At 50.8% G+C, this 20,099-nt stretch overlaps 1 protein-coding gene across 1 annotated transcript in view; it reads right to left on the reverse strand.

Annotated features, from left to right (window-relative positions):
• Nucleotides 1-606: 606 nt before the first annotated feature.
• The window catches only part of Lhx4 (LIM homeobox 4), a 40,489-nt gene continuing 20,996 nt past the window's right edge, over nucleotides 607-20,099 (reverse strand). Inside the window, exons 3-6 of the mRNA XM_021198644.2 lie at nucleotides 8,969-9,171; nucleotides 4,191-4,345; nucleotides 3,712-3,883; nucleotides 607-1,533 (exon numbers count right to left, since the gene is read on the reverse strand). Of these exons, the coding sequence (XP_021054303.1) occupies nucleotides 1,139-1,533; nucleotides 3,712-3,883; nucleotides 4,191-4,345; nucleotides 8,969-9,171 (925 nt within the window). The 3' untranslated portion in view covers nucleotides 607-1,138. The remainder of the gene's footprint in view (nucleotides 1,534-3,711; nucleotides 3,884-4,190; nucleotides 4,346-8,968; nucleotides 9,172-20,099) is intronic.

Here is a 20,099-nt window from a genome sequence, read left to right on the forward strand (position 1 = left end):
AAAAAAAAAAAAAAAAAAAAAAAAAAGGCTGGTCCCTGGAAGCAAGAAAAACAGAATCCGCTAGTCCAGGAGAGGAAGCTACTGTTTTAAGGGAGAACATCCTTGCAAACTCATCAAAGCCAACTCTCTGAGTACCAAGGATGCTCCTGGTTTCTTTCTGCCCTGTCACGATACCAAGAGGTCGGGGAAGACTAACATCCGCTAGTGTGGCTAAACAGACCAAGCGTTGGGAATCCGAACGTATCTACGAATACTTTCACTGATGGTCACTCTGGTCTCCGCGTGGGTTAGCTTTGATCACTTTGTAGCCCTCAGCCTGTCTTGGGGAGCAAATGATGTAAGCAAATTAAAAGGCACTCTGCGCCAAGGGGGACCATCAGACCCTGTGGGAAGATCCAGAGTCACTGGCTCTCTTCTCAGAGTCACTTGCAGTGGAAGCCATTTCTTGCCATCAGGGGTTCAACAATACAGACGGGATTTTTTTTTTTTTTTAACCCAGACTGACTCTGGGCTGCACTTGCAGGTAGGGGAAGGGTCACCATTTTCACAGCAGCAAACAGAACGGAATGGGGTCTGGTTTTTGTTTTGGTTTTGGTTTTGGTTTGGTTTTAATATCAAACTGTGGGCATCGGTATTTTTACTAGCCTTTAATAAGTGATTTTATTTTGAAAATTAGTGTGTAATCAAGGTGGTCCAGACACTATTTTATTATTCTCGGGATGGGGGGGCGCCATGGTGCCTCCCCCACAGGAATCCTGGTTCTGGTGAGAGGGGTGATTTGGGAGGCCAAGTGTGAGATGCACCAGCTGGAGCAGAGTTCTCAAAGGCCAAGGTGGCCCGTCACGGTCACCTTGTGCTGTCCAAGCACTGAGCAGCCAAAGCCTCTAAGCAGGGTGGGAGGGGAGGGAGCCAACAAGCCAGCATCCTTAGAGTTCTAGGCTGTCCACCCCTGTGCTGTGGAACAGATGAGGCTGCTCTCCTGTCTCTTCCCAAGAAAGCAGTATCCTAGTGTGGTCTCTGCCTCCTGGGAACCGGCGGAGGACTTCCATTGAAAATAATGGAAATTCACATTGGCGTACTTTTGATCCTTGAAGACATTCTCTCATGCCAGGAGGACAAGGAGGGCAGCAAGGAAAGTCTAAAAAGGAGGATGGTCCATCTCATCGAGCCAAGAGGCTGGACTAGTCGGGAAATCAGGGTATCCTACACTGCTTCCTGTCGAGAGGTCAGAGGTGGGTCCCCCAGCCATGGCTCTCAGTGTCTGGCTGACTCCCTGCCCTGCATGCGCAAGGACGCCCAGATTACTGTCCACGGTGTAATCCAGCCCATTGAGCAAAGGAGCATGGGATGGGAGGGACGATATGGAGGACGGAGACTGGGGGATTCCATAGGGGCTCCCATCCCTCAAGTCCTGATAGGATTGTCCTGTCCCATCCATGGAGAAACTCCCATTCATTAACTGTCCGCCTGTAACGTCCCCCACGTTGCCATAAATCCTATTGGTGTGGCCAAGCTCTGAGAGTATTTGATCTTCTGTGGACAAAAGAATGGAGATTTATTGTCAGTGCCCAGGACTCTGTGGTCCCTGCTCTTTACAACCAGCAATACAACGACCAGGAGGGATGGCCACAGGCAGCAGGTCAGACACCCACATGTCAGCCTGATATCTGAAGGCCAACCCAGACCAAAGGGAGAACAAGAAATGCCTGCACCTAAATCCCCAGGCGCCACGGCCGGTGAGCTTGTTGGTCTAGAGGAGCTCTGAGATTCCCTGGCTACCCTGAGGAGTATGGATGCCTGCCAGGGTTTCGTGGGCCACATTCTCTCACAAATGGAAACTATGCTGGTCCTGTTTACCCCTGAAGGCTTTCAAACCAAGCCAAGTGCTTGTCTGGCCTGGTTGAGAAACAGACCTATTTGATAAAGGGGGCTGGGAGCCACTCTCAGGCCTGTACGTTAAATCCTGATCCACCCGAAAAATGGAGTTCAATATCAAAGAACTCAGTTCCTTTCCATATCCAATAACCTACTTACTGAGGATAAAGAATGACTGGATTAAGGTAAATGGACCTTCTGGTTTCTTGAAGAATTTCATTAAGGGGATCTAATGGAATTTGCTGAAAGAATTTCTTTCTCCAATAGAGGCGAACAGGTGGAGTCTTAAGAATTACAAGATTGTGTATTACCCAGAGAGAACATGTATACCCAGAGGCCCGCCCACACCTGAGAGAAATGAGAGTTAGTGCTCCGCTGTGCTCCAGGTAGGGACTGGAGCAGCTCAGATGGGATTAACCTGTTTTCCCAATCTTGGCAAAAGGCCTAGGGATGGCACAAATCCCCTTGGCCCTCCTTGGGTCCTAAACCCTGTGTGCTAAGAGCCTGGGCTCAGCGGACCCTTGGGCTGTGGTCAGAGATTTCACAGCTTTGAGCTTATGGTAATCAACTTAACTCCTGTCTCCTTTCTCATGTCTACCTGGCCTGGCACACTGTGACAAGACTTCAACCCTCTGTCTCTCTCATCCCCACAGTCCACTCACAAACATTACAAAAGAGGGACCATGTGTCATTCCAAGGAAGCAGGAAGGTGGAGGCTAGACTCCTCCACTGTAAGACAGTGACTGAGTTGGCCCTTCGCCTGGTACCTGCCATCCCTACGCTAGGCTACGGTGGGAACAGCCATGCCACCCATTTATCGTCATGTACAGAGGGGTGCTTATCTTTCCACAAGCACATCCACAGCTGGTTGTGTCCACAGATGCCCACGACAGCTCTGTGAGATGGGTAAAGATTCCCCCAGGTAAAGACTGAGGCACAGGAGAAACGAATGGCTTTGACAGAGCTACACTAGAAATCCGGTTTCTGATCCTTGGTTCAGGACTCTGGCCTCCCTACCTAAAATGAATGAATGAATGAATGAATGAATAAATCTGTATTTGAGGGCTCAGTGACCAAGAACACTCATGGTTATTTGTAAACAACCTGATCCTTGGTTCAGGACTCTGGCCTCCCTACCTAAAATAAATGAATGAATGAATAAATAAATAAATAAATAAATCTGTATTTGAGGGCTCAGTGACCAAGAACACTCGTGGTTATTTGTAAACAACCTGAGGACCCACTCATGCGATAATTTGCAATTTCGCTGATGCACAGATTTGAACGTAGCGCATGCTGCAAAGCTTGTGTGCAGAGGGCAGATGGAGTGAGTGGTGGGGGGAGGGGGGTCTCAGCCAGTTCCCCATCATGCACTCACATTATTGATTTCCCAGGAAAAGGCCTGTTGAGCTTGTCCTCCTGCAACCAGGATTGGAGGACCGGCTTACTCTAGGGGCCCGTGGGAGGGGCTCGGTATCCCTGCAAAGGGAGAGGTGCAGGAGGGCTGGGCCAAAGTCTGACAGGGCCATCTGCTCACAACTGTGTGGGCTGCAGAGGGCAGCTCGTGCAGCAGGAAAGTGGGAGGGGCCTCTGGGCCAGGCCGGGGCTAGGCGGGTCCCCTGGCACGGCTTTCATCTCTCAGCAACAGAGGTTCTCTTGCTCTACTCCCCACCCCTTCTGGAAGGGCCACTAACACCCTTCCCACCCTTTACTGAAAGCCTAGGAAAATCCTGTGCCCAAGAGGTTATCATCAGAAAGATCCCTCCTGCTGGTCAGGATTTGTGTCCCCCAGGGTCTCCCTTAGGGCCTCGGCCTCACCCCTCCAGCCCTGCTCACCTCGGAAGCTCAGCTCACTGTCACTAACCCCACAGTCCTCTGCTGAGCTCTCCTTCTCCTGCTTGCTTCCTCCCCGGCTCCTTTTGACACTCTTGTAGAATTGACCCCAGCGATGGCGCCCTGCGTCCTTCTTCAGCCTTTTCTCCTTGGCCCTTCTGTTCTGAAACCAAACCTGCCACAAAGCAAAGGGGAAACATTCAAGGGTTACCTAAGGACCCCAGGCCCACAAGAATAACACTCAGGAGGTCCTCAAAGCCCCTGGACCCTCGAGGCAGGTGGCTGAAAATGGGCCAAAGCTTTGGTAGTGTGCCAGAACCAAGGGCCGGGTGCCCACTGTCTCCTCACCTGAGCCTCACAGCCCAGAACTCAGCTCCCTTATACACTAATGCCACCGCTCACCAGGTGTCACTCGTGTCCCAAGTGTCCCTCAGGCGGGAGACACAGACCTGGATCATTGGGTCAAAGCAGCGCAGGCTCACCTGTACCACTCTCATGTCCAGGCCTGTCTCGGAGGAGAGCTGCTCTCTCACGTGCCGGGCGGGCTTTGGGGAGTTCTTGTATGCATTCTTTAGTGTCTCTAGCTGCTTTGCTGTGATGGTGGTCCGTGGTCGCTTAGCCCCAGCCTCCGAGTCATCTGTAGTGAAAACCATCTTAATGCGATCAGCTGAGCGGAAGTAGCCCGAGCATCCTCTGCCCCACTTCCTTCCTCCACACAACCTCGGTGGAAGAATAGGCAGTGTCGTGGGGGAGTACACCCCACACAGGGACACTGTCCTGGGGAATACTCTGCTCAGACACCCTCTCAGGCTGTCAAAAGAAGGAGCCACGCCCTCACTTCTTCAGAGCCTCCTGCTCCGCGGGTCCATCGAGGCCTTGTTGACTCTGCCAGCCTAGCTGGCCTCACAGCTGAGGACAGCCTCCACTTCATGTATACTAATCCCCATGCCTGGAGTCATGAAGTCAGCTTAGCGCTCAGAACTCACAGGACAAATTGAATAAAACACACACTGCTCCATGAAATATGCCTAACTTTCACAGCGTAGACAGACACTTAGTTCAAAAGTCGAATGTGGTTCAAGCTGTGGGTCACAGTCAGATTTTCTGAAAAGCACCCGTTAAGGACTAGTTAAGGACTAGTTAAGGACTAGCTTAGGGCAACACACTGGTCAGCAAAAGTCTTTAGTGGGTTTCCAGTAGTCAGCCTCAAGTTCTTGTTAAAGCTGGGTCCTTACATTTGGACACAGTGACATCCTGAGTTCAGTGATTCACAAGGAGGTGTAGTTTGTCTGTCTGCCAGCCCTTAGACTTGCCTTTGCCCAGCATGCCTGGGGGAAAGCTAAAAATAGAATCAGCAAGAAAAAAAGTGCCCCCCCCCAGTTCTCTGGGCCCTCACATGTGACCTTGCCTTTCTTTCTACCTATTCCCCTCTCCCTTTCCATTTAAAAAGCTCTTGTTTAGGAACAATAATGGCCAAGATATATTAAGTACCTACTGTGTACAGGTTTGCTAAGAAACTTACATGCATGCAGTCCCTGGTTCTAGGAGATTCTGGGAGTCAGCTCACCGCTCAGCCCTTCCCACCAGGTTTATAGAGCTCACATCAGAACACTGTTTGATGATGCAAGTCTAAATTATATAAATGAGGTGATGTGCTTTCAAAATATGCAGATGGCCTTCAAGAAAAAACTTCCAAATCATGAAACAGAAAAAAAAAAAATAGTATAAGCCTATGGTCCCAGAGCTCAAGAGTTTGAGGCCAGCCTAGCCAACACAAGAGAATCCCTTCCTCAAAAGAAACAGTATGAGGTGTGTATCTGTGTGTGTGTGTGTATGTGTGTGTGTGTGTCAGGATGGTCAGGGTGTGTGTGTTTGTATGTCAGGGTGTGTGTATGCATTGGAGTATGTGTGTGTGCATGATAGGGTGTATGTGTGTGGTGTGGCAGGGTATATGTGTGTATACTTGTGGCAGGGGAGGGGACCCAATTCCTGAGAGTCACTTAGTTTCAGAGCAGGTTGGCCAAGTGAATTAGAACCCATTTCCTCGTAGCCCGTGTCCGTGCCCTTCCCCATGGTAGGGGCTGGTTGGTACAGCAGCCCTGCCCACATCCACAGGACTTTCTTCATGCGATTATGGGAACTATTATGCTGTTATTTTAACATTCGCTGTTATTATAATTTAAAATCTTTTTTTATATCCTATAACAATGTCATCCAAGTATTCATTAAGTGGTGGTGGCAGTGCTCGTGCTGAAAAATGTACCCAAAAATCAATAACTTTGGTGCGGAAGTTAAATGTGATAAAAACACGATGAAGAAGGCCAAGCAAGACCACGACACCCTGGACTGTTAATTTAGGAGAGAGCATTCAGCAAGGTACTGAAGATAATGCTGGGAAAATAAAAAGTAGCATTAAAGCAAAATACAGCTTGGTTATGGATCGGTGTGGCTGCAGAGTACACCCCTGCAACACACACGTACAGCATTAATTCCCATGGAAGATTAGCCTTAACATATGTTCACTTTGAATTATGCAATGTCTCCTAAAACTTGTCCCTGGCATAAAATGCAGGGTCGTTATATTGAAAATGTAAATATTGAAGGCGATGAAGTGAATGAACAAAGCCATTCCCACTACGATGCAAATCGCTAATAGGAGACCTTTTGTTTAGCTCAAGGGAGGGAGTTATGAGCCCGGAAGAAGGTTAGAAAAACAGAAGGAATGACAACTAAAAACAGACAAACATCCCCTACCATGTCAAGGTCCCTGCACACGAGGGAGGGAGGGAGGGCCCTAGCCTGTGTGACAGCTGGAGGCAAGGGACACCTGGGAAACAAGAACCCAGACCTCCGGCTGCTTTTAGTCATTAGCGTACTTCACTTCCTGTCTACATTTCTTTCTGCTAGGCCCTCACTCTTATTTTGTATCCCCCTTTGTAGGCCACTTCCTAGTTAGCCCCAGGAGACACCCCAGTGTGGCAAGGCTGAGACTTAGCCAGTTACACAACTTGTCAGAGGCGCTCCAAGCCTATAAGCTGCCCACCCAGACTTGGGTGCCAAGACCAGTAGGCTTTCTGTGGTGGGGAGCAGGCTGAGGCAACTCTCGGGCCCTGTGGTGAGCCATCGGGGCCACCTTGGCTTTGGCTTGTGGCAGGATGGGAGAGGAGCCTCCTCTCTCTTGGAGACTCCTAGCTCTGGCCTCTCCAAGGCCATTGGTCTTCTTCCCCAGGAATACTAGTCAAGGGCAAAGGACCCCGAGATTCTGGGAGTCGTGGTTTAAGAAGCCTAGATTGGGTTTGGCCGAATTCTGGATTAAGATGCAGGACATGATACTGTTGCCCTACTGCAGTGTCCTACAAAAGGCTGCAGTGGGACAAACTCCTTCCATAAGGTGACAATGTTTGTGATGCCATCTTGCCTCCCCTGTGACACTGCTGACAGTCTCCCTCCTCACTGGGATCACCCACAGCACCAGGAAGTTGTGGGCTGAGAAAACACAAGGTCAACATGAGGTCTTTCACAATGCAAGCCAGGACAGGCCCAGGAGAGGCATTGCTTCTGTGAAGGTCTGATAGAGGTCATCTTGCTAGCTCTGTGTTGACACCCTCTGTGACATCCTGGGGGATTACAAAGCAGCATCTCGGACCTTTAAGGAACTAGAGAAACCTATGGGTTTCAACCCTTTCGGGGGTCACCTAAGACAACTGAAAAATGCAGATATGTATAGTATGAATCATTTTACAGTAGTAAAATTACAGTTCCAAAGTAGCAACAAAAATAATTTCATGGTTGGGGGGGTCACCACAACATGAGGAACTGTATTAGAAGGTCATAGCATTGGGAAGGTTCAGAACCACTGAACCAGAGTGAATGAGCACATCAGGGCAGAGGTTTGGGTGGGATCTACAGAGGTCTCTGGTCCTGGAGGAAGAAGACCAATGTCTTCAGTCCACCAGGAGAGGCCAGAGCTAGGAGTCCCCAAGAGAGACGAGGCTCCTGTCTCATCCTGCCAAAACCAAGGTTGGCCCCGCTGACTCACCACAGGGCCCTGAAGAATTACCTCAGCCTGCTCCCCACCACAAAAATCTAACTTCTCCATGTATTAATCAGACCCAGACAACGTGGGTAACTGAGCCCAGAAAAGAGCTAGAAAAAAATAATGGAATTGGTTGGTTGGTGGGTGGGTAGGTGGATTGCTTCCATCACACCCAGACCATCAACAGAGCTGCCTTCCACAGACATACCTGAGTTGATAAAAAATGTAGTCAAGGGCAAAGGACCCTGAGATTCTGGGAGTCATGGCTTAAGAAGCCTAGATTGGGTTTGGTTCAATTCTGGAGTAAGATGCAGGACATAATCCTGGCAGAGCTGTTATGGAGAAGCCGAGAGTCAGGAACTTTCAGGAAAGTGAGAATCAAGACTGACCTTCCTGGGGGGAGTACGGGGAAATGCATGGGTCTGAGCCCTGTTCAGACAGTGAAGGCCTCTGCTCTCTGAGGCTATGACAAAGAGGACAAGCACAGCAGCTTCTCAGGCTGCCCAGCTGAGGCCAGGTTCCCAGGGGTGTCTGGGAAACCTAGACTGAGCTTCGAGTTTCCACTGCAGTGTGGGCTGTGGCCTTGAGGTGAGGTAGAGGCCATCATAGTGTTGAGTCTCCCTAAACATGGCTCCTCCCAGTGACTTCCCTGACTGACTGACTGACTGACTGACTGACTGACAAACCAACTGACCGACTGACAGACCTTCTATCTGTCTGACTGACTGACACACTCGCTCAAGCTTCAGGGCTTCAGGCACTCAAGAGTCAGCTCCCCTGAGCCGCAGTCTGAGGAGAAGGAGACACCTGAAAACAAGCCAACCCCGCAAGTCCTGCTGGCTGCATCCTGTGAGGGATGAGATGACGAGGGAGGTATGTACCCCAAATATACTCCCCACACACCCCCATCAGCAAGCTCCCAGCCGCCCCTCAGCCCACCAGCTATGCTCCAGGCAAGGAGACCACCGAGCTCAGGACTTCATAAGAACCTTAGCAGCTCTCAGTAACTACAGCTCTGTCAATGCTTCACAAAGGCAGCAAGGTCTGAGGGCTTGGCGATTGCTCAGAACTGAGTGGAGCTCTGGTGACAATTCTTGGACGAGACCGAGCATCCTCAGTGTCCCGAGGGCTGGACAAGAGGGATGAAGAGAGGCAGGCACCTCAGTGCACAGCACAGAGCCTGCAAGGCGCTGGAGGAGCGGGAACAGGGCCAGCTCTGCTTACCATTTTGCTTGGCCGTCTCGTAGTCTTCCTTGCACACTAGCCGCCCATCCTCCATGAGGTAGAACTCGTCCCCCGTGGCCAGCTGCCGGCTGCAGATGATGCAGGCAAAGCAGTGCAGGTGGTAGACAAAGTCCTGCGCCTTGCGGACCACCTGGGTCGGGGGGATGCCCTGCTGGCAGGCTGTGCATTTTGTGCCAAAGCGTCTGTCAGGGCAGCAGTAGAAGAAGTAAGAACAGGGAGGTTGGGGTTGGGGTCTCGTCAACCCTCCCCCGCCACCACTCCGGTGTCCGTGGAACACCAAAGATTACGGGTACTCTGGGCCTCCTGATAGCTTCATTGCTTTGTGTCCTGGGTGCTGTTATAGCAAACACCCAGGGGTGGGGAGGAGGGGTCAGAGCCAGAGTCCTCAGGGACACCCTCAGTGGATGGAGGCAGTGGAGGGGTTTCTAAGTGCCCGCCAAAGCAGGAAGTCACCCTTCATCTGCTTTCTGTGGTGTTTCTTTTCCTAAAAGACCAGCCTGTTAGGGACCCTCCCCCACACCCCGTATGCTGCAGGACACTCAGTCTAGCATACATAGCCTTCTGCAAGGTTTCCCATAAGGGGAGCCCTGTGTGGCTGGCTGAGGGACAGCACATGCGTGTGTCCACACACTCTCAGCAGGGCGAGGCTGGGCGGTCCTTCCTCACCCATTCCTTCTGAATGCTCAACACCGCCCCCCCGACACACACACACACACACACACACACACACACACACACACACACATTGAGCACACAGAAAAAAAGCACAATTCTTTCCACGCAGCTCTGCGATGTCATGGTCCTAGGTAGGCCCAGGAAGCTACACTGTCAAACCCTTAGAATATGCTCCAGAAAGGAATCTGCAGATCTCACTTAGGAAAAGCCTGCTGACAGCAGCTCTCTGTTCGAACACTTTCCAGATTGGCAGGAAGGCAAGAGGATGCCATCCACTTTTTACCAGGGCCAGCAAGGGAAAGGAAGGATGTTGCATTGGAAGCAGCATCCAGTGAGATCTTTGAAGTCCCTCTCCGCATCCCAGATGGACACACACAGAGCCATACAGCAGTGGCTACAGAAGCCAGCGAGATTTGCTAGAGTCAAGGCAGCAAAGGGGGTGTTGACCACAGGTAATTCTTCCCCGGTCTGGGAGGAAAGAGGGAGAAGAGGGAGGGAGGGAGGGAGGCAGGAGGGGCCGGGAAGCTGGGGCAGAGTTTAAAACAGCAATCAACCTAATTATTCATGACACTTCACACAGCAGAACTTTATCTTCCTCAGGATGAGAGACTTTGCCTAATGGATCTGGGGAAGGTTTGATTTTAATGGTCCTCTTAACTAATGCTTATAGGCAGCCTGATTTCCCCTGAAAGGACAGTACATATTTCATCCACATTAATACCAAATAAATTAATTATGGTCATGGCTATCATGATGAATCCCAGATTAATGTAGAATGATGGGTCTCTTACGCAGCAGTGATACCTGCTGAGGGGGCTGCACAGGCCTGCAACAGGCATGGACAGCTGTGGCTTCCACAGCCCTCCCCCAACATGGTGTCCTGGAGAGGAGCTGAGGTTTCCTCATCAAGAGTAATTCCCCAACAGCCTGCGGTGTGGCTGCTTTTCTGAAGCTGTACGAAAAAAGGGCTGGGGATGAGGGGTGGACATGTGCCTCTAGAGAAAGCTAGCCTCACAGAGCAGGAGTCTGGGGCCTTATGAGCTCCCCCAAATTGGTCAGAATCCTGCCTCAGAGGAGCCTGGGCTTTTATCAGACATTCAGAGGGATGCTGAATTAAATAATAATAATAATAATAATAATAATAATAATAATAATAATAATAATAATAATCAGAGGCCGTTCACAGAGGGCTAACCACGAGCGTACAGAGCACAGTGTCAGGTCTGCACCGGCCCCAAGTGCCCGGAACAGGGACAGAGTCCAGTCTTCCTCCACAGGCAGCAAAGCTGCGGCTGCTCCTGGTTTAAACCCAAAAGGCAGGACAGCTCTGTCCTACGTGTGCAAGCGGCCGTGTGTCCGTCCTTCTGTGTGGGACGGTGGGACAGGAGGCAGACACAAGCCTGTATTCATGTCACTAGAAAATGTTCTCAACAGTTCTACACTTTTGCCATCCACCCTCGCCAGTGAACAATGCCTGTGACATGCTCACCACAACCCTTCCAAGACACTCCAGAAGAAATGGGGATGCCCATCCACACCTGCTGCTGAAGATGCCGGGGGGGGGGGGGGGGGATGGGCAGAAGCCTCTCTCCAGGGAAGATCTCTCCCAAACCAATCCTCCTGAGGAGGAGAGGGCTGAGGGGAGACACCAGAGCAGAGCAGACTCCCTGCAGCAGCCTCTCTCGCAAGAAAGCCACTTCTGCTGGCCTCTAAGAAGCGGCAGGGCTGTCAGTCGTCAGAAGCCAACTGACACCAGAGCAATAGAGATGTGAAAGATAACCGGGGATAAATTTAATCTCATCCCGACAGTGATTCATGCGCACGGGTCCAAGTGCTCAAGGAAAATGAAAAACAAATGGACTCGCCTAGCGCTTTTCAGCCATTGAAGCAATTTTTCTGATTGTGGGATTTATACCAGTGGGAAGTGGAAGCTGCCCTCGATACCTTTTTCTCCCAAACCATGGCCAACAGGATCCTTGCCAGGGGTACCTTGTGCACCGCCTTGGACCTGGTGCTCCCCTGGCTGGCCCCAGTCCCAAGAAGCACTCCAGCCACAGCCAGTGGTCCCAGAATAAGTGGGGTGGGGCAGGTTGTATGTGACAAAGACAATGGACTCTAGTGTCCAATATCAGGCCAGGAATAGTCACAGATGAAGAAGCCGTGGTCATGTGACCAGCAATAATTCAACACACTGCCATGTTAGAAAATCCCAGGCCTAGGCTGGAGACATGGCTCAGTGGAGAAGAGCACATATTGTTCTTGCATTAGACCCGAGTTTGATTCCCAGCACCCACCAGGCAGCTCACAACTGCCAAGAGCCCCAGCTTCAGGAAGCTCATAGCTCCCTCACCTCCTTGGACATGTTCACAGATAAATACACACACTGAAATAAAAAGTACCGGGCCCACAATAAACTAAAATTCAGAGCATGGCTGTTATACAGAGAGCCAATCGTCCCTACAATAGTCTGACTGGATTTAAGGACGCTGGAGTGAGGGAAGAGGTGGACGGTAGCTACAGAACATGGCTTCTGGGAGGTTTCCCAGGCAGCGCCTGCCTCGGCGCTATCACTGAGTATTTCCTGTGTAGGCACTGCCTACTCCACAAATCCTGCACCCTGGCTCACTCTCAGAAGGCCATCCCTGCCAACTGAGCCTCGCTAAGGCTCATGGGATAGCAGCTAGAGCTTATCCAAGCATAGAAATGCATGACAGGGTCTGGGGTCTGGGACTTGGGAAAGGGAATATCTCGCATTCCCAAGACACTAGGGTTAAATAGTGCTACAAAGAGAAAAATGGATGCAAGGAAGGACTTGCCGATCAGGCTCGCCTCCCATCAGCCCCTCTTCCTATCCTCACCTAGCACACAGTAGGGAAGCAACAAGATCTGCAGAATGAATGAATGATGTACCTGATTAGCCAGGGAAGAATGGTTCCTAAGAGCAAAACAACGTCTCCCGCTGAAAGCTTTTCTGAAGTTTACCAAAACAAGGACAACTGCTGCCATTGTCACCAGCCATCCCACAGATGTCCCCAGAGTGTCCCAGCTGAAAACCGGGTACTGTACCGCCTTGTAACAGATGAGGAGCTGGGGCAGAGAGAGGCGCCATGCTCCTCCAGCTTGCCAGCAGCAAATGAAAACACAAGGATCTGAACTCAACGCCTCCTAAGCAACACAGGGGGCACACAGCCAGCATCAAACGGTGACAACACAGATCTGGTGCCACTCTGCCTGCGTCTGTGAGGGTGTTTTCCAGAGAGAGCTAACTAAATGGCAGAAGACCTGCCTCAGTGTAGATAGCACCACCCCATAGATTGGGGATCCTGGGTGCAATAAAAGGAGGAAGGCTGGCACACAGGCGATTGCTCCATCTCTCTTCTCTTCTCCCTCATCAACCCAAGGCTAGCTGCTCCTCCCTGCCTTCTCCACCATAAAATGAGATGGAAACACCGGCCATGGGGAACCAAAGCCTATCTTTCCTCTCTTGAGTTGCTTCTCACAGGGATTCGTCTCAGCAGCAGAAAGCTGGCACAGTCCCCCTGACTAAAATCAGTCTTGAACACAGGACCTCATGTCCCTCACATGTCCCTAGAAGCACCTGAGCCACAGGGTCCCCAGTCCCATAAAGCAGGGACCATTGTAGTAGCCGTCACTCAACAGTATGTGCACCCACCACCCAGCTCAAGGGCTAAGGAAGTGCCAAAGACATCAGAGCCATCTCTCAGTGCTACCTCTGACCCCAGGAAGGGCCAGTCCTTCTGTCCTTGTCCCCCCTGGTCTGAGCTCCTATCTCTGACAACCCTTCTGATCCTGCTGGGCTGGGGCATTCACCAGTGCAAGGATACATTCACTGTCTGGATCCTATGGAAAGACAACCGTGAATAGGCCCTGCAGACACAGAACTTCTAGAACACGGAAGTCCTACCCTACAGACGTCCCACCCTTCGGTGATTTTGAGAGCTGTCACGTGACCAGATCCACACAATGGTTTTGCGGTCACCAAAACAGCAGTAAGTGTCCCCATTCCCCAAGCTCCTACGCATGGCAGACCCTGTGACTACACAAGGCATCACTCCCCATAACCAGGCCCTCACTTCGTCACCCTCTTGTCTTCCCCATGGCCTTCACTGTCACCCCAGCACCCGTACTCAATCCTTGGTGACTCTAGCGCCCGGCTCCACATCGTGCCTGCCAGTACCTCTAGTGGCTTCGTCACACAGGCCTCCTGTGTGCCCATTTTGATACTTGATCTCTCCCAAGAGGTCAGAGCCTTCACCTGTCCTCAGCTGCTCATTCGGATAGTCTACCCAAGACCTTGTCCCCAGTCATCCCAGTGTGGGATGACATCCCCCTGCCCACTCTTCAGAGTGCCCTCTAGCACTGACTCCAGGACACTGTGCTGTCACCGTCCCTGCCTCTGCTTCTCACACTCCAGCCCTGTGGCCTCAGTTTTATCTCTGACCAGCAGAGACTCCACATCCATCTGATTGATCCTTCCCTCACACCCCTTGGCTTTCCTGGTTTCTCTCTACCTTCACCCCCCTCTCCCCAAAAGCAGAGGAGTCTTGAAGGAAAGCAGAGTTGAGGAAAAGTACACCACCTCACTGAGTAAGCGTCCTAGAAATAATAATACACACCCCAAGAGGACCCCGGACATCAACATAGGCTCAGTCATGATTTCCCAAAGAGCAGCCCTAGAAAGAGATCTACCATGTGTTATCCCAACCCACTCTCCCACCCACTGTGGTAGCAGGAGACTTTCCTGGCTTCCTACAGCTGGCCTGAGCTACTTCTGTTCACAGCCAACCCTTCCCTCAGACACAGGTGTCTGATTATATTACCCAACCATCTGTCCCCTCTGCCTTGGGCATCATTCTCTCTGTCTCCTTGACCCTTTCCTTGAGTACACACGACAAATGACTCTCTTCTGATACTTGATCCTACAATGGTCACCTACCACCCCTTTCTCTACGACCCTTTAGAGCAAACTCCACACCCCATCCCACCTTCTATATAGCTCTCTACTTCCTTTAGCAAACACCTCAGAGGAGGTCTAAAATCGATGACTTCAGTATCCCTGGGCCAGGCTTCTCTTGAATTCAGCCACTCAGTGTGCTACCTGGACAATCAAGTCTGCCCCTGTCAGGTAATGTATGGCCTCACATTGCTAAGTCCAGTGGCCAGCTCTCATCTGCTCCCTGAGTCCAACATTCTATCCCTAGAAATGTGTCCCCTTCCTAGAACACCCACACAAAAGCAAGTTACAGATTAGAGATGGATAAGGCGCCACCAGCTCAAAGCTGAGAGCCATGGTGATGGGATTGGATCCTAGAACCCTTCCCCAGGGCTCCTCCCTCACGCTTGGCCACTGGGAGGCAGGCAGTGGGCACCAGGCCAGTTCAGCCTCCTGTGTGCAGGAGCTACCACCCCACGATGCGCCGTCCACCCTCCCAAGGAAACAAAATACTGCCTAACTTGATGTTATGCTTTAATTGCGTGGCGGTGATTTACAGCTGGCTGTATATTTTTTTCTCGGCTGACACCTTCCTACATGTATTTCTTTTATCTATCACCGCACTTGACAGGTGAGTCGCTGATATTTACTGTTACTGTATGTACCAATATTTCCGACATATATCACCGCCCACTGTAAGGCCACAGCCATGTCATGGGCATATAAAGCTCTGCCCAGCTATGGCCAGCCTGCTCCACACAGAAAAGGGGATCACATTCAGAGTACATGAGAGTCTTTGGGATGGGGACATAGCTGGCCCCTGCTGACAGCATGCGACGTACACGGTCACATGTCCATGGTGCCAGGATTGCCACCACTGTGATCTTAGCTTTGAATGTGTGTATTCAGTGTTTGTGTAGTATGTATATGTGTGTGCATGTTTGGGGTGGGGTGCAGATGCTGTAGCATGTGTGTGGAGGTCAGAGAGCAGTCTCCAATGTTAGCCCTTGCCTTCTACCTTCTGTGAGATAGAGACTCTGTTCTATGGCTGCATATGCCAGGATACCTGGCCAGAGATGGCCATCTTCCCACCTTATAACAGTTGTGCTAGGATTATGGTACATGCTACTAAATCTGGCTTTACATGGGTTCTCACGCTTGCAAACCATCCTCTTGACCCACAGAGCCATCTCCTTAGACCATGATCTGCTTTGTATTTGGGTTATTATTGTTGTTGTTGTTGTTGTTGTTGTTACTATTATTGTTTAGTTTTTCTGAGACAGGGTCTCTCTATGTAGCCCTGGCTGACCTGGAGCTCAATCTGTAGACCAGGCTGGCCTTGAAATCACAGAGATCCACCTGCCTCTGCCTCCCAAATGCTGGAATTAAAGGCATGTGTTACCACGCCTGACAATTATTTGGGCTATTAATGTAATACTGTAAATTACTTTAAAGAGTATGGAAATATTGTTATTCTGCGATGAGTGTTACTTGAGAAGACGTCATTACCTAATCCAGCCTCCTCAGCTCGTGTAGAAGGAAACTGGAACCCAAAGACAGGCAAGGACATGCCCAAGACCACACAGCTCAGCCAGTGAGAAAGAGTTAGGAGTGCCTAACACTTAACCTCCATTGTCAGCTTGACCGGATTTAGAATCATCACGTAAGTAGACTCTGGACATCCCTAAGAGGATGTTTTTAGGAAGGTTTAATTAAGCAGGGAGTCCCCACCGTGCATGCGGGCCACACCCTTCCATCGACTGGCATTCCGGACTGAATAACATAAAGAAAGTGAGCTGAGTACCAATGCTGAGTCCTCTCGGCTTCCTGAGTGCGGACACAGTGTAAACCATCTTGCCTCACGCTCCTACCACCACGCTTGTGCTGCCGTGATGGACTCTTAGAGTCAAAGCAAACCCTTTCTTCCTCGGTTGCTCTTCTCGGGTCTTCTACCACAGCAGTGAGAAAAGTAACGAATACACAGACCACACACTCCCTCTCCTGAGAAGTCATGGGGCACAGAGGACCTGCACCCCCAAAGCTTTCAGAAAGCCATCCTTCCCCTTGCACCTCCTCTAGCCCACATGTCCCTTCCTGCCAAGCCCTTCCCTGGCCACCTCACTCATCGCCTCGTGAAACTTCCAAGCTCAGCATTCCTGGCCCCACAATCTGGCTCCCCTTCATCCACTGCTGAATCTCTGGCCAAGGTCACACTGGTGTTGTCAGGGCCAGTGTCTGGCCTGTGGGGTGCTGCCCAGGCCCCTGCAATTCTGTAATGCACCAAGCATGTCATTTGGAGAACCTCATTAAAACATTCAACAAACAGCCTTGTAGGTAGTTGGCATTGTTATTCCAGTTTCATAGATGACAATAAACTTGGAGCAGTCTGCTATTCAGTCCATGGTAACCCTTTAAGCCTAAGAGAGCCCCTTTACTCTGGGTTAGTCAGCTTCTAAGGGGCTGGCTCAGCCTGCGAAGAAGATTCACCTTAGATATTTGATCTTGGCCAGGGACCATGCTCTTGCCCCATGCATCTGCACACAGGAAATCTTACAGTTCGAGCTTGCCCCCTGCAGCTAGAGATTGCTGGATGAGCTCTGAGTCCCAAGCACAGTGTAAAGGGAACTTGGAGAAGAGTGCCACCCAGTCCCTTAGGGGTTTTTTTTTTTTTTTTTTTTTTGGTTTGGTTTGGTTTTTGCTCTGCTCATTGCTACCACTGACCACAGAATCCAACCCTCTTCTGTTTCTGCCTCTCAAAGTGGGATTCTAGGGATATAGAAAGTTCTCTGGGAACAGAGTCACAATCAGACACTGACTCTGACAACCAAGGAGTGACCTTGGCTAGAGACTCAGCCGAGGGTGAATGGACGCCAGACTGTGGGACCAGGAGGCAGTGGGAGTCAGTTGATCAGAGAGGAACCTGGCAGGAAGGGATGAATGGGTTGATAGAGGCTGTCTGATAGCATTGGTAATGCAGAAGCGTCTGTCAGGAACCTGTGGGACAGAGTGGCAGGAATGACAAGAGGCTTTGAGGTGAACCGCGGTGACTTGCCACCCAAATGGACGGGGATGAGAGTGAAGGAGAGAATTAAAAAGGCTTGCCTGAACTGCAGCTGGCCTTAATGCTGCCCACAGCTGCCACTCCCGTGTCACCCAGATCCACTGTGCTTGGGGACCTCGTGTTTGGAGCCCGGTGCCATCTGCCCCCCGAGCTGATTTGTAACTGTTTGGTTCCAAAGAGTCCCCCATGACAGGAGATCCTGAGATGTGATTTCCACAGATGTCGGGAGGCTGGGCTCCAGAGGATGGACCCAGGGCACAGCTGAACTCAAGGGCTCTGGGTGGTCAGATAATCCTGGGCTCATCACCACCTGATATATGGCTGCTGGTCCCCTGGGAGACCTGCTGGGCTAAGTAATTGCTTCTGTCTTGATTACTGGCTGTCACAAATGACTGTGGCTTGGTCCCTCCAGTGTGTCCAAGTCTTACAAATATCCATGCACACAGGCACTATCGGGACCATCTGATCGTTACCTTAAAAGGTGTAATTTGTTTAGCAAGGGAATTAGACTGTAAACTATTCAGAAATTATGGAAAGCCACATGTCAAAGAGACCCTCCTGCTGCAAGTTCCTCCGTACTGTGTGTGTCTCTGTGTGTATATGTTTGTGTGTTTCTGTGTGTGTCTAAATGTGACTGTGTGTCTTTCCGAGTGTCTGTCTGTCTCACAGAAGGTATGTAGTTATCAGAAACACAAGGTGACTGAGCAAAAGTCTGGCCCCGGACTGCATTCAGAGCCATTAAACAGTCCCAGTATAGTCCTGACCTAGAGGAGCAAACTCCCATCCTAACCCCACATCAAAATCCATTGTGACAATGACCTGACACTGCCACAGTCTCTGTCCAGAGCACTGTCTGGACCCAGGCTTTTTGCAGCCTTATCGCCTTAGCCTCTGACCCTAGGGCAAGCTTTCTCTCTTGCTTTCCTTCCTCTGCCTGCACACACCATCACTGCCCTGATGAGAATAGCTCGTAATGGTAGCCAGCTAGCTCTTACTTCATCTTACTCCAGCCTAATAGTAACTCAGAGGGGCTGACATTCTTATTTCCTCCTTAGACACGGCCAAGTGAGTAGCTCAATGAAGTCTGATGTCTCAAGTTCATGCCCAACCCCCACCCCTTTTATGCAGTCCACCCAAGGAGAGGCCAGCCTTGTTTCTTAACGATGAGGCCATATTCTATGGGTTCCTGCCTTCAAACCCCATGAAGAACAGAGAGGTCCTGAGGGACCAGGTGGAGGACACCAGCAAAGACCTGGGCACAGTCAGGAAAACCATCCTGTGGCAGCCAAACAGCCAGCATGCTGCAACACAGCGTCCTGGACTGCAGGGATAAATCACGCAGCCCCAAGGACGCTGCCTACCTGCCCTTGGCTGACAGCCACCTGCAGATTGACTGGCTGGGGGAGGGGCTGGCAAGGCAGAAGAGAATGCTCACCCACATAGCTCCCAGGAGCTGTGTCCTTCACCTCTCCAGAGACCCCTTGGCTACCTAGCAGGGTGAAAGCCTTGGGCTTAGAGTGGGTACCCTCCCTCCTTTCAGATAGGAGTCTTCCAGGACTACAGCACCCTAGAAAGCCTGAGCCTGTCTCCCACAGGCCCTGACAGGCAGCTGTGAATACAGATCCCTGGTCACCCAGGTCAACTGAAACTCCCTACCTCCTGGAATGGCCTTGAAGTCTTCCCTTTACCCGGATGCTGTATCTTGCTTGCTCTCGCATCGGAAGCATCATGGTTTCTCTCCCAAGCCACATCAGTCAACAGGACCTGTTTCTCTGTGACTTTGCCCCTGACACACTGCCAATACCCTCCACACTAGCCGCACTGCTCTACCTGGATGACTCTAGACAGTTACAAGTCATCTCTATCAGAAGCTCTCAAAGTGGAAGGAGGGCCAATAGGAGAGGTAGGAGCACCCCTGGCCTCAAAAGAGGAAGTTCTAACAGTCATGCCTTCCGCATCAGGACCAGGCACCCAGAGTCAGTCACAAAACCCCTAAAGCCATGTGGGCATGCTTGCCCACTCTAGAAGTCAGTGTGCACTCTTGAGAGGCATAGAAAGGCTGAGCACTTTCTTTCTTTCTTTCTCTCTTTCTTTCTTTCTTTCTTTCTTTCTTTCTTTCTTTCTCTCTCTCTTTCTTTCTTTCTTTCTTTTTCTGACAGGCAGGTAGTAAAAGATAGGACAGATGCTATGGAGCTCCATCTGGGTTCACCAAGCTGTTTCTACAACTCCATTTTGCAGATTGGTCCTATGCACCACGGGGTCTTCTACAGCAGGTGACCTCAGAATTCTCACTCTTCCTAAAGAAAGCAGCTGATCCCAGAGATACGAAGGAATCATCTAATGGTAGCAGTGCAGGAACACAGCTGCTAGAGCAGGGACCCGCCCTGGTGCACTGTGCTTCAGTTAGGAGACTCTCAGGG

Source organism: Mus pahari, chromosome 5 (genome assembly GCF_900095145.1).
Source record: "Mus pahari chromosome 5, PAHARI_EIJ_v1.1, whole genome shotgun sequence".
NCBI lineage: Eukaryota > Metazoa > Chordata > Mammalia > Rodentia > Muridae > Mus > Mus pahari.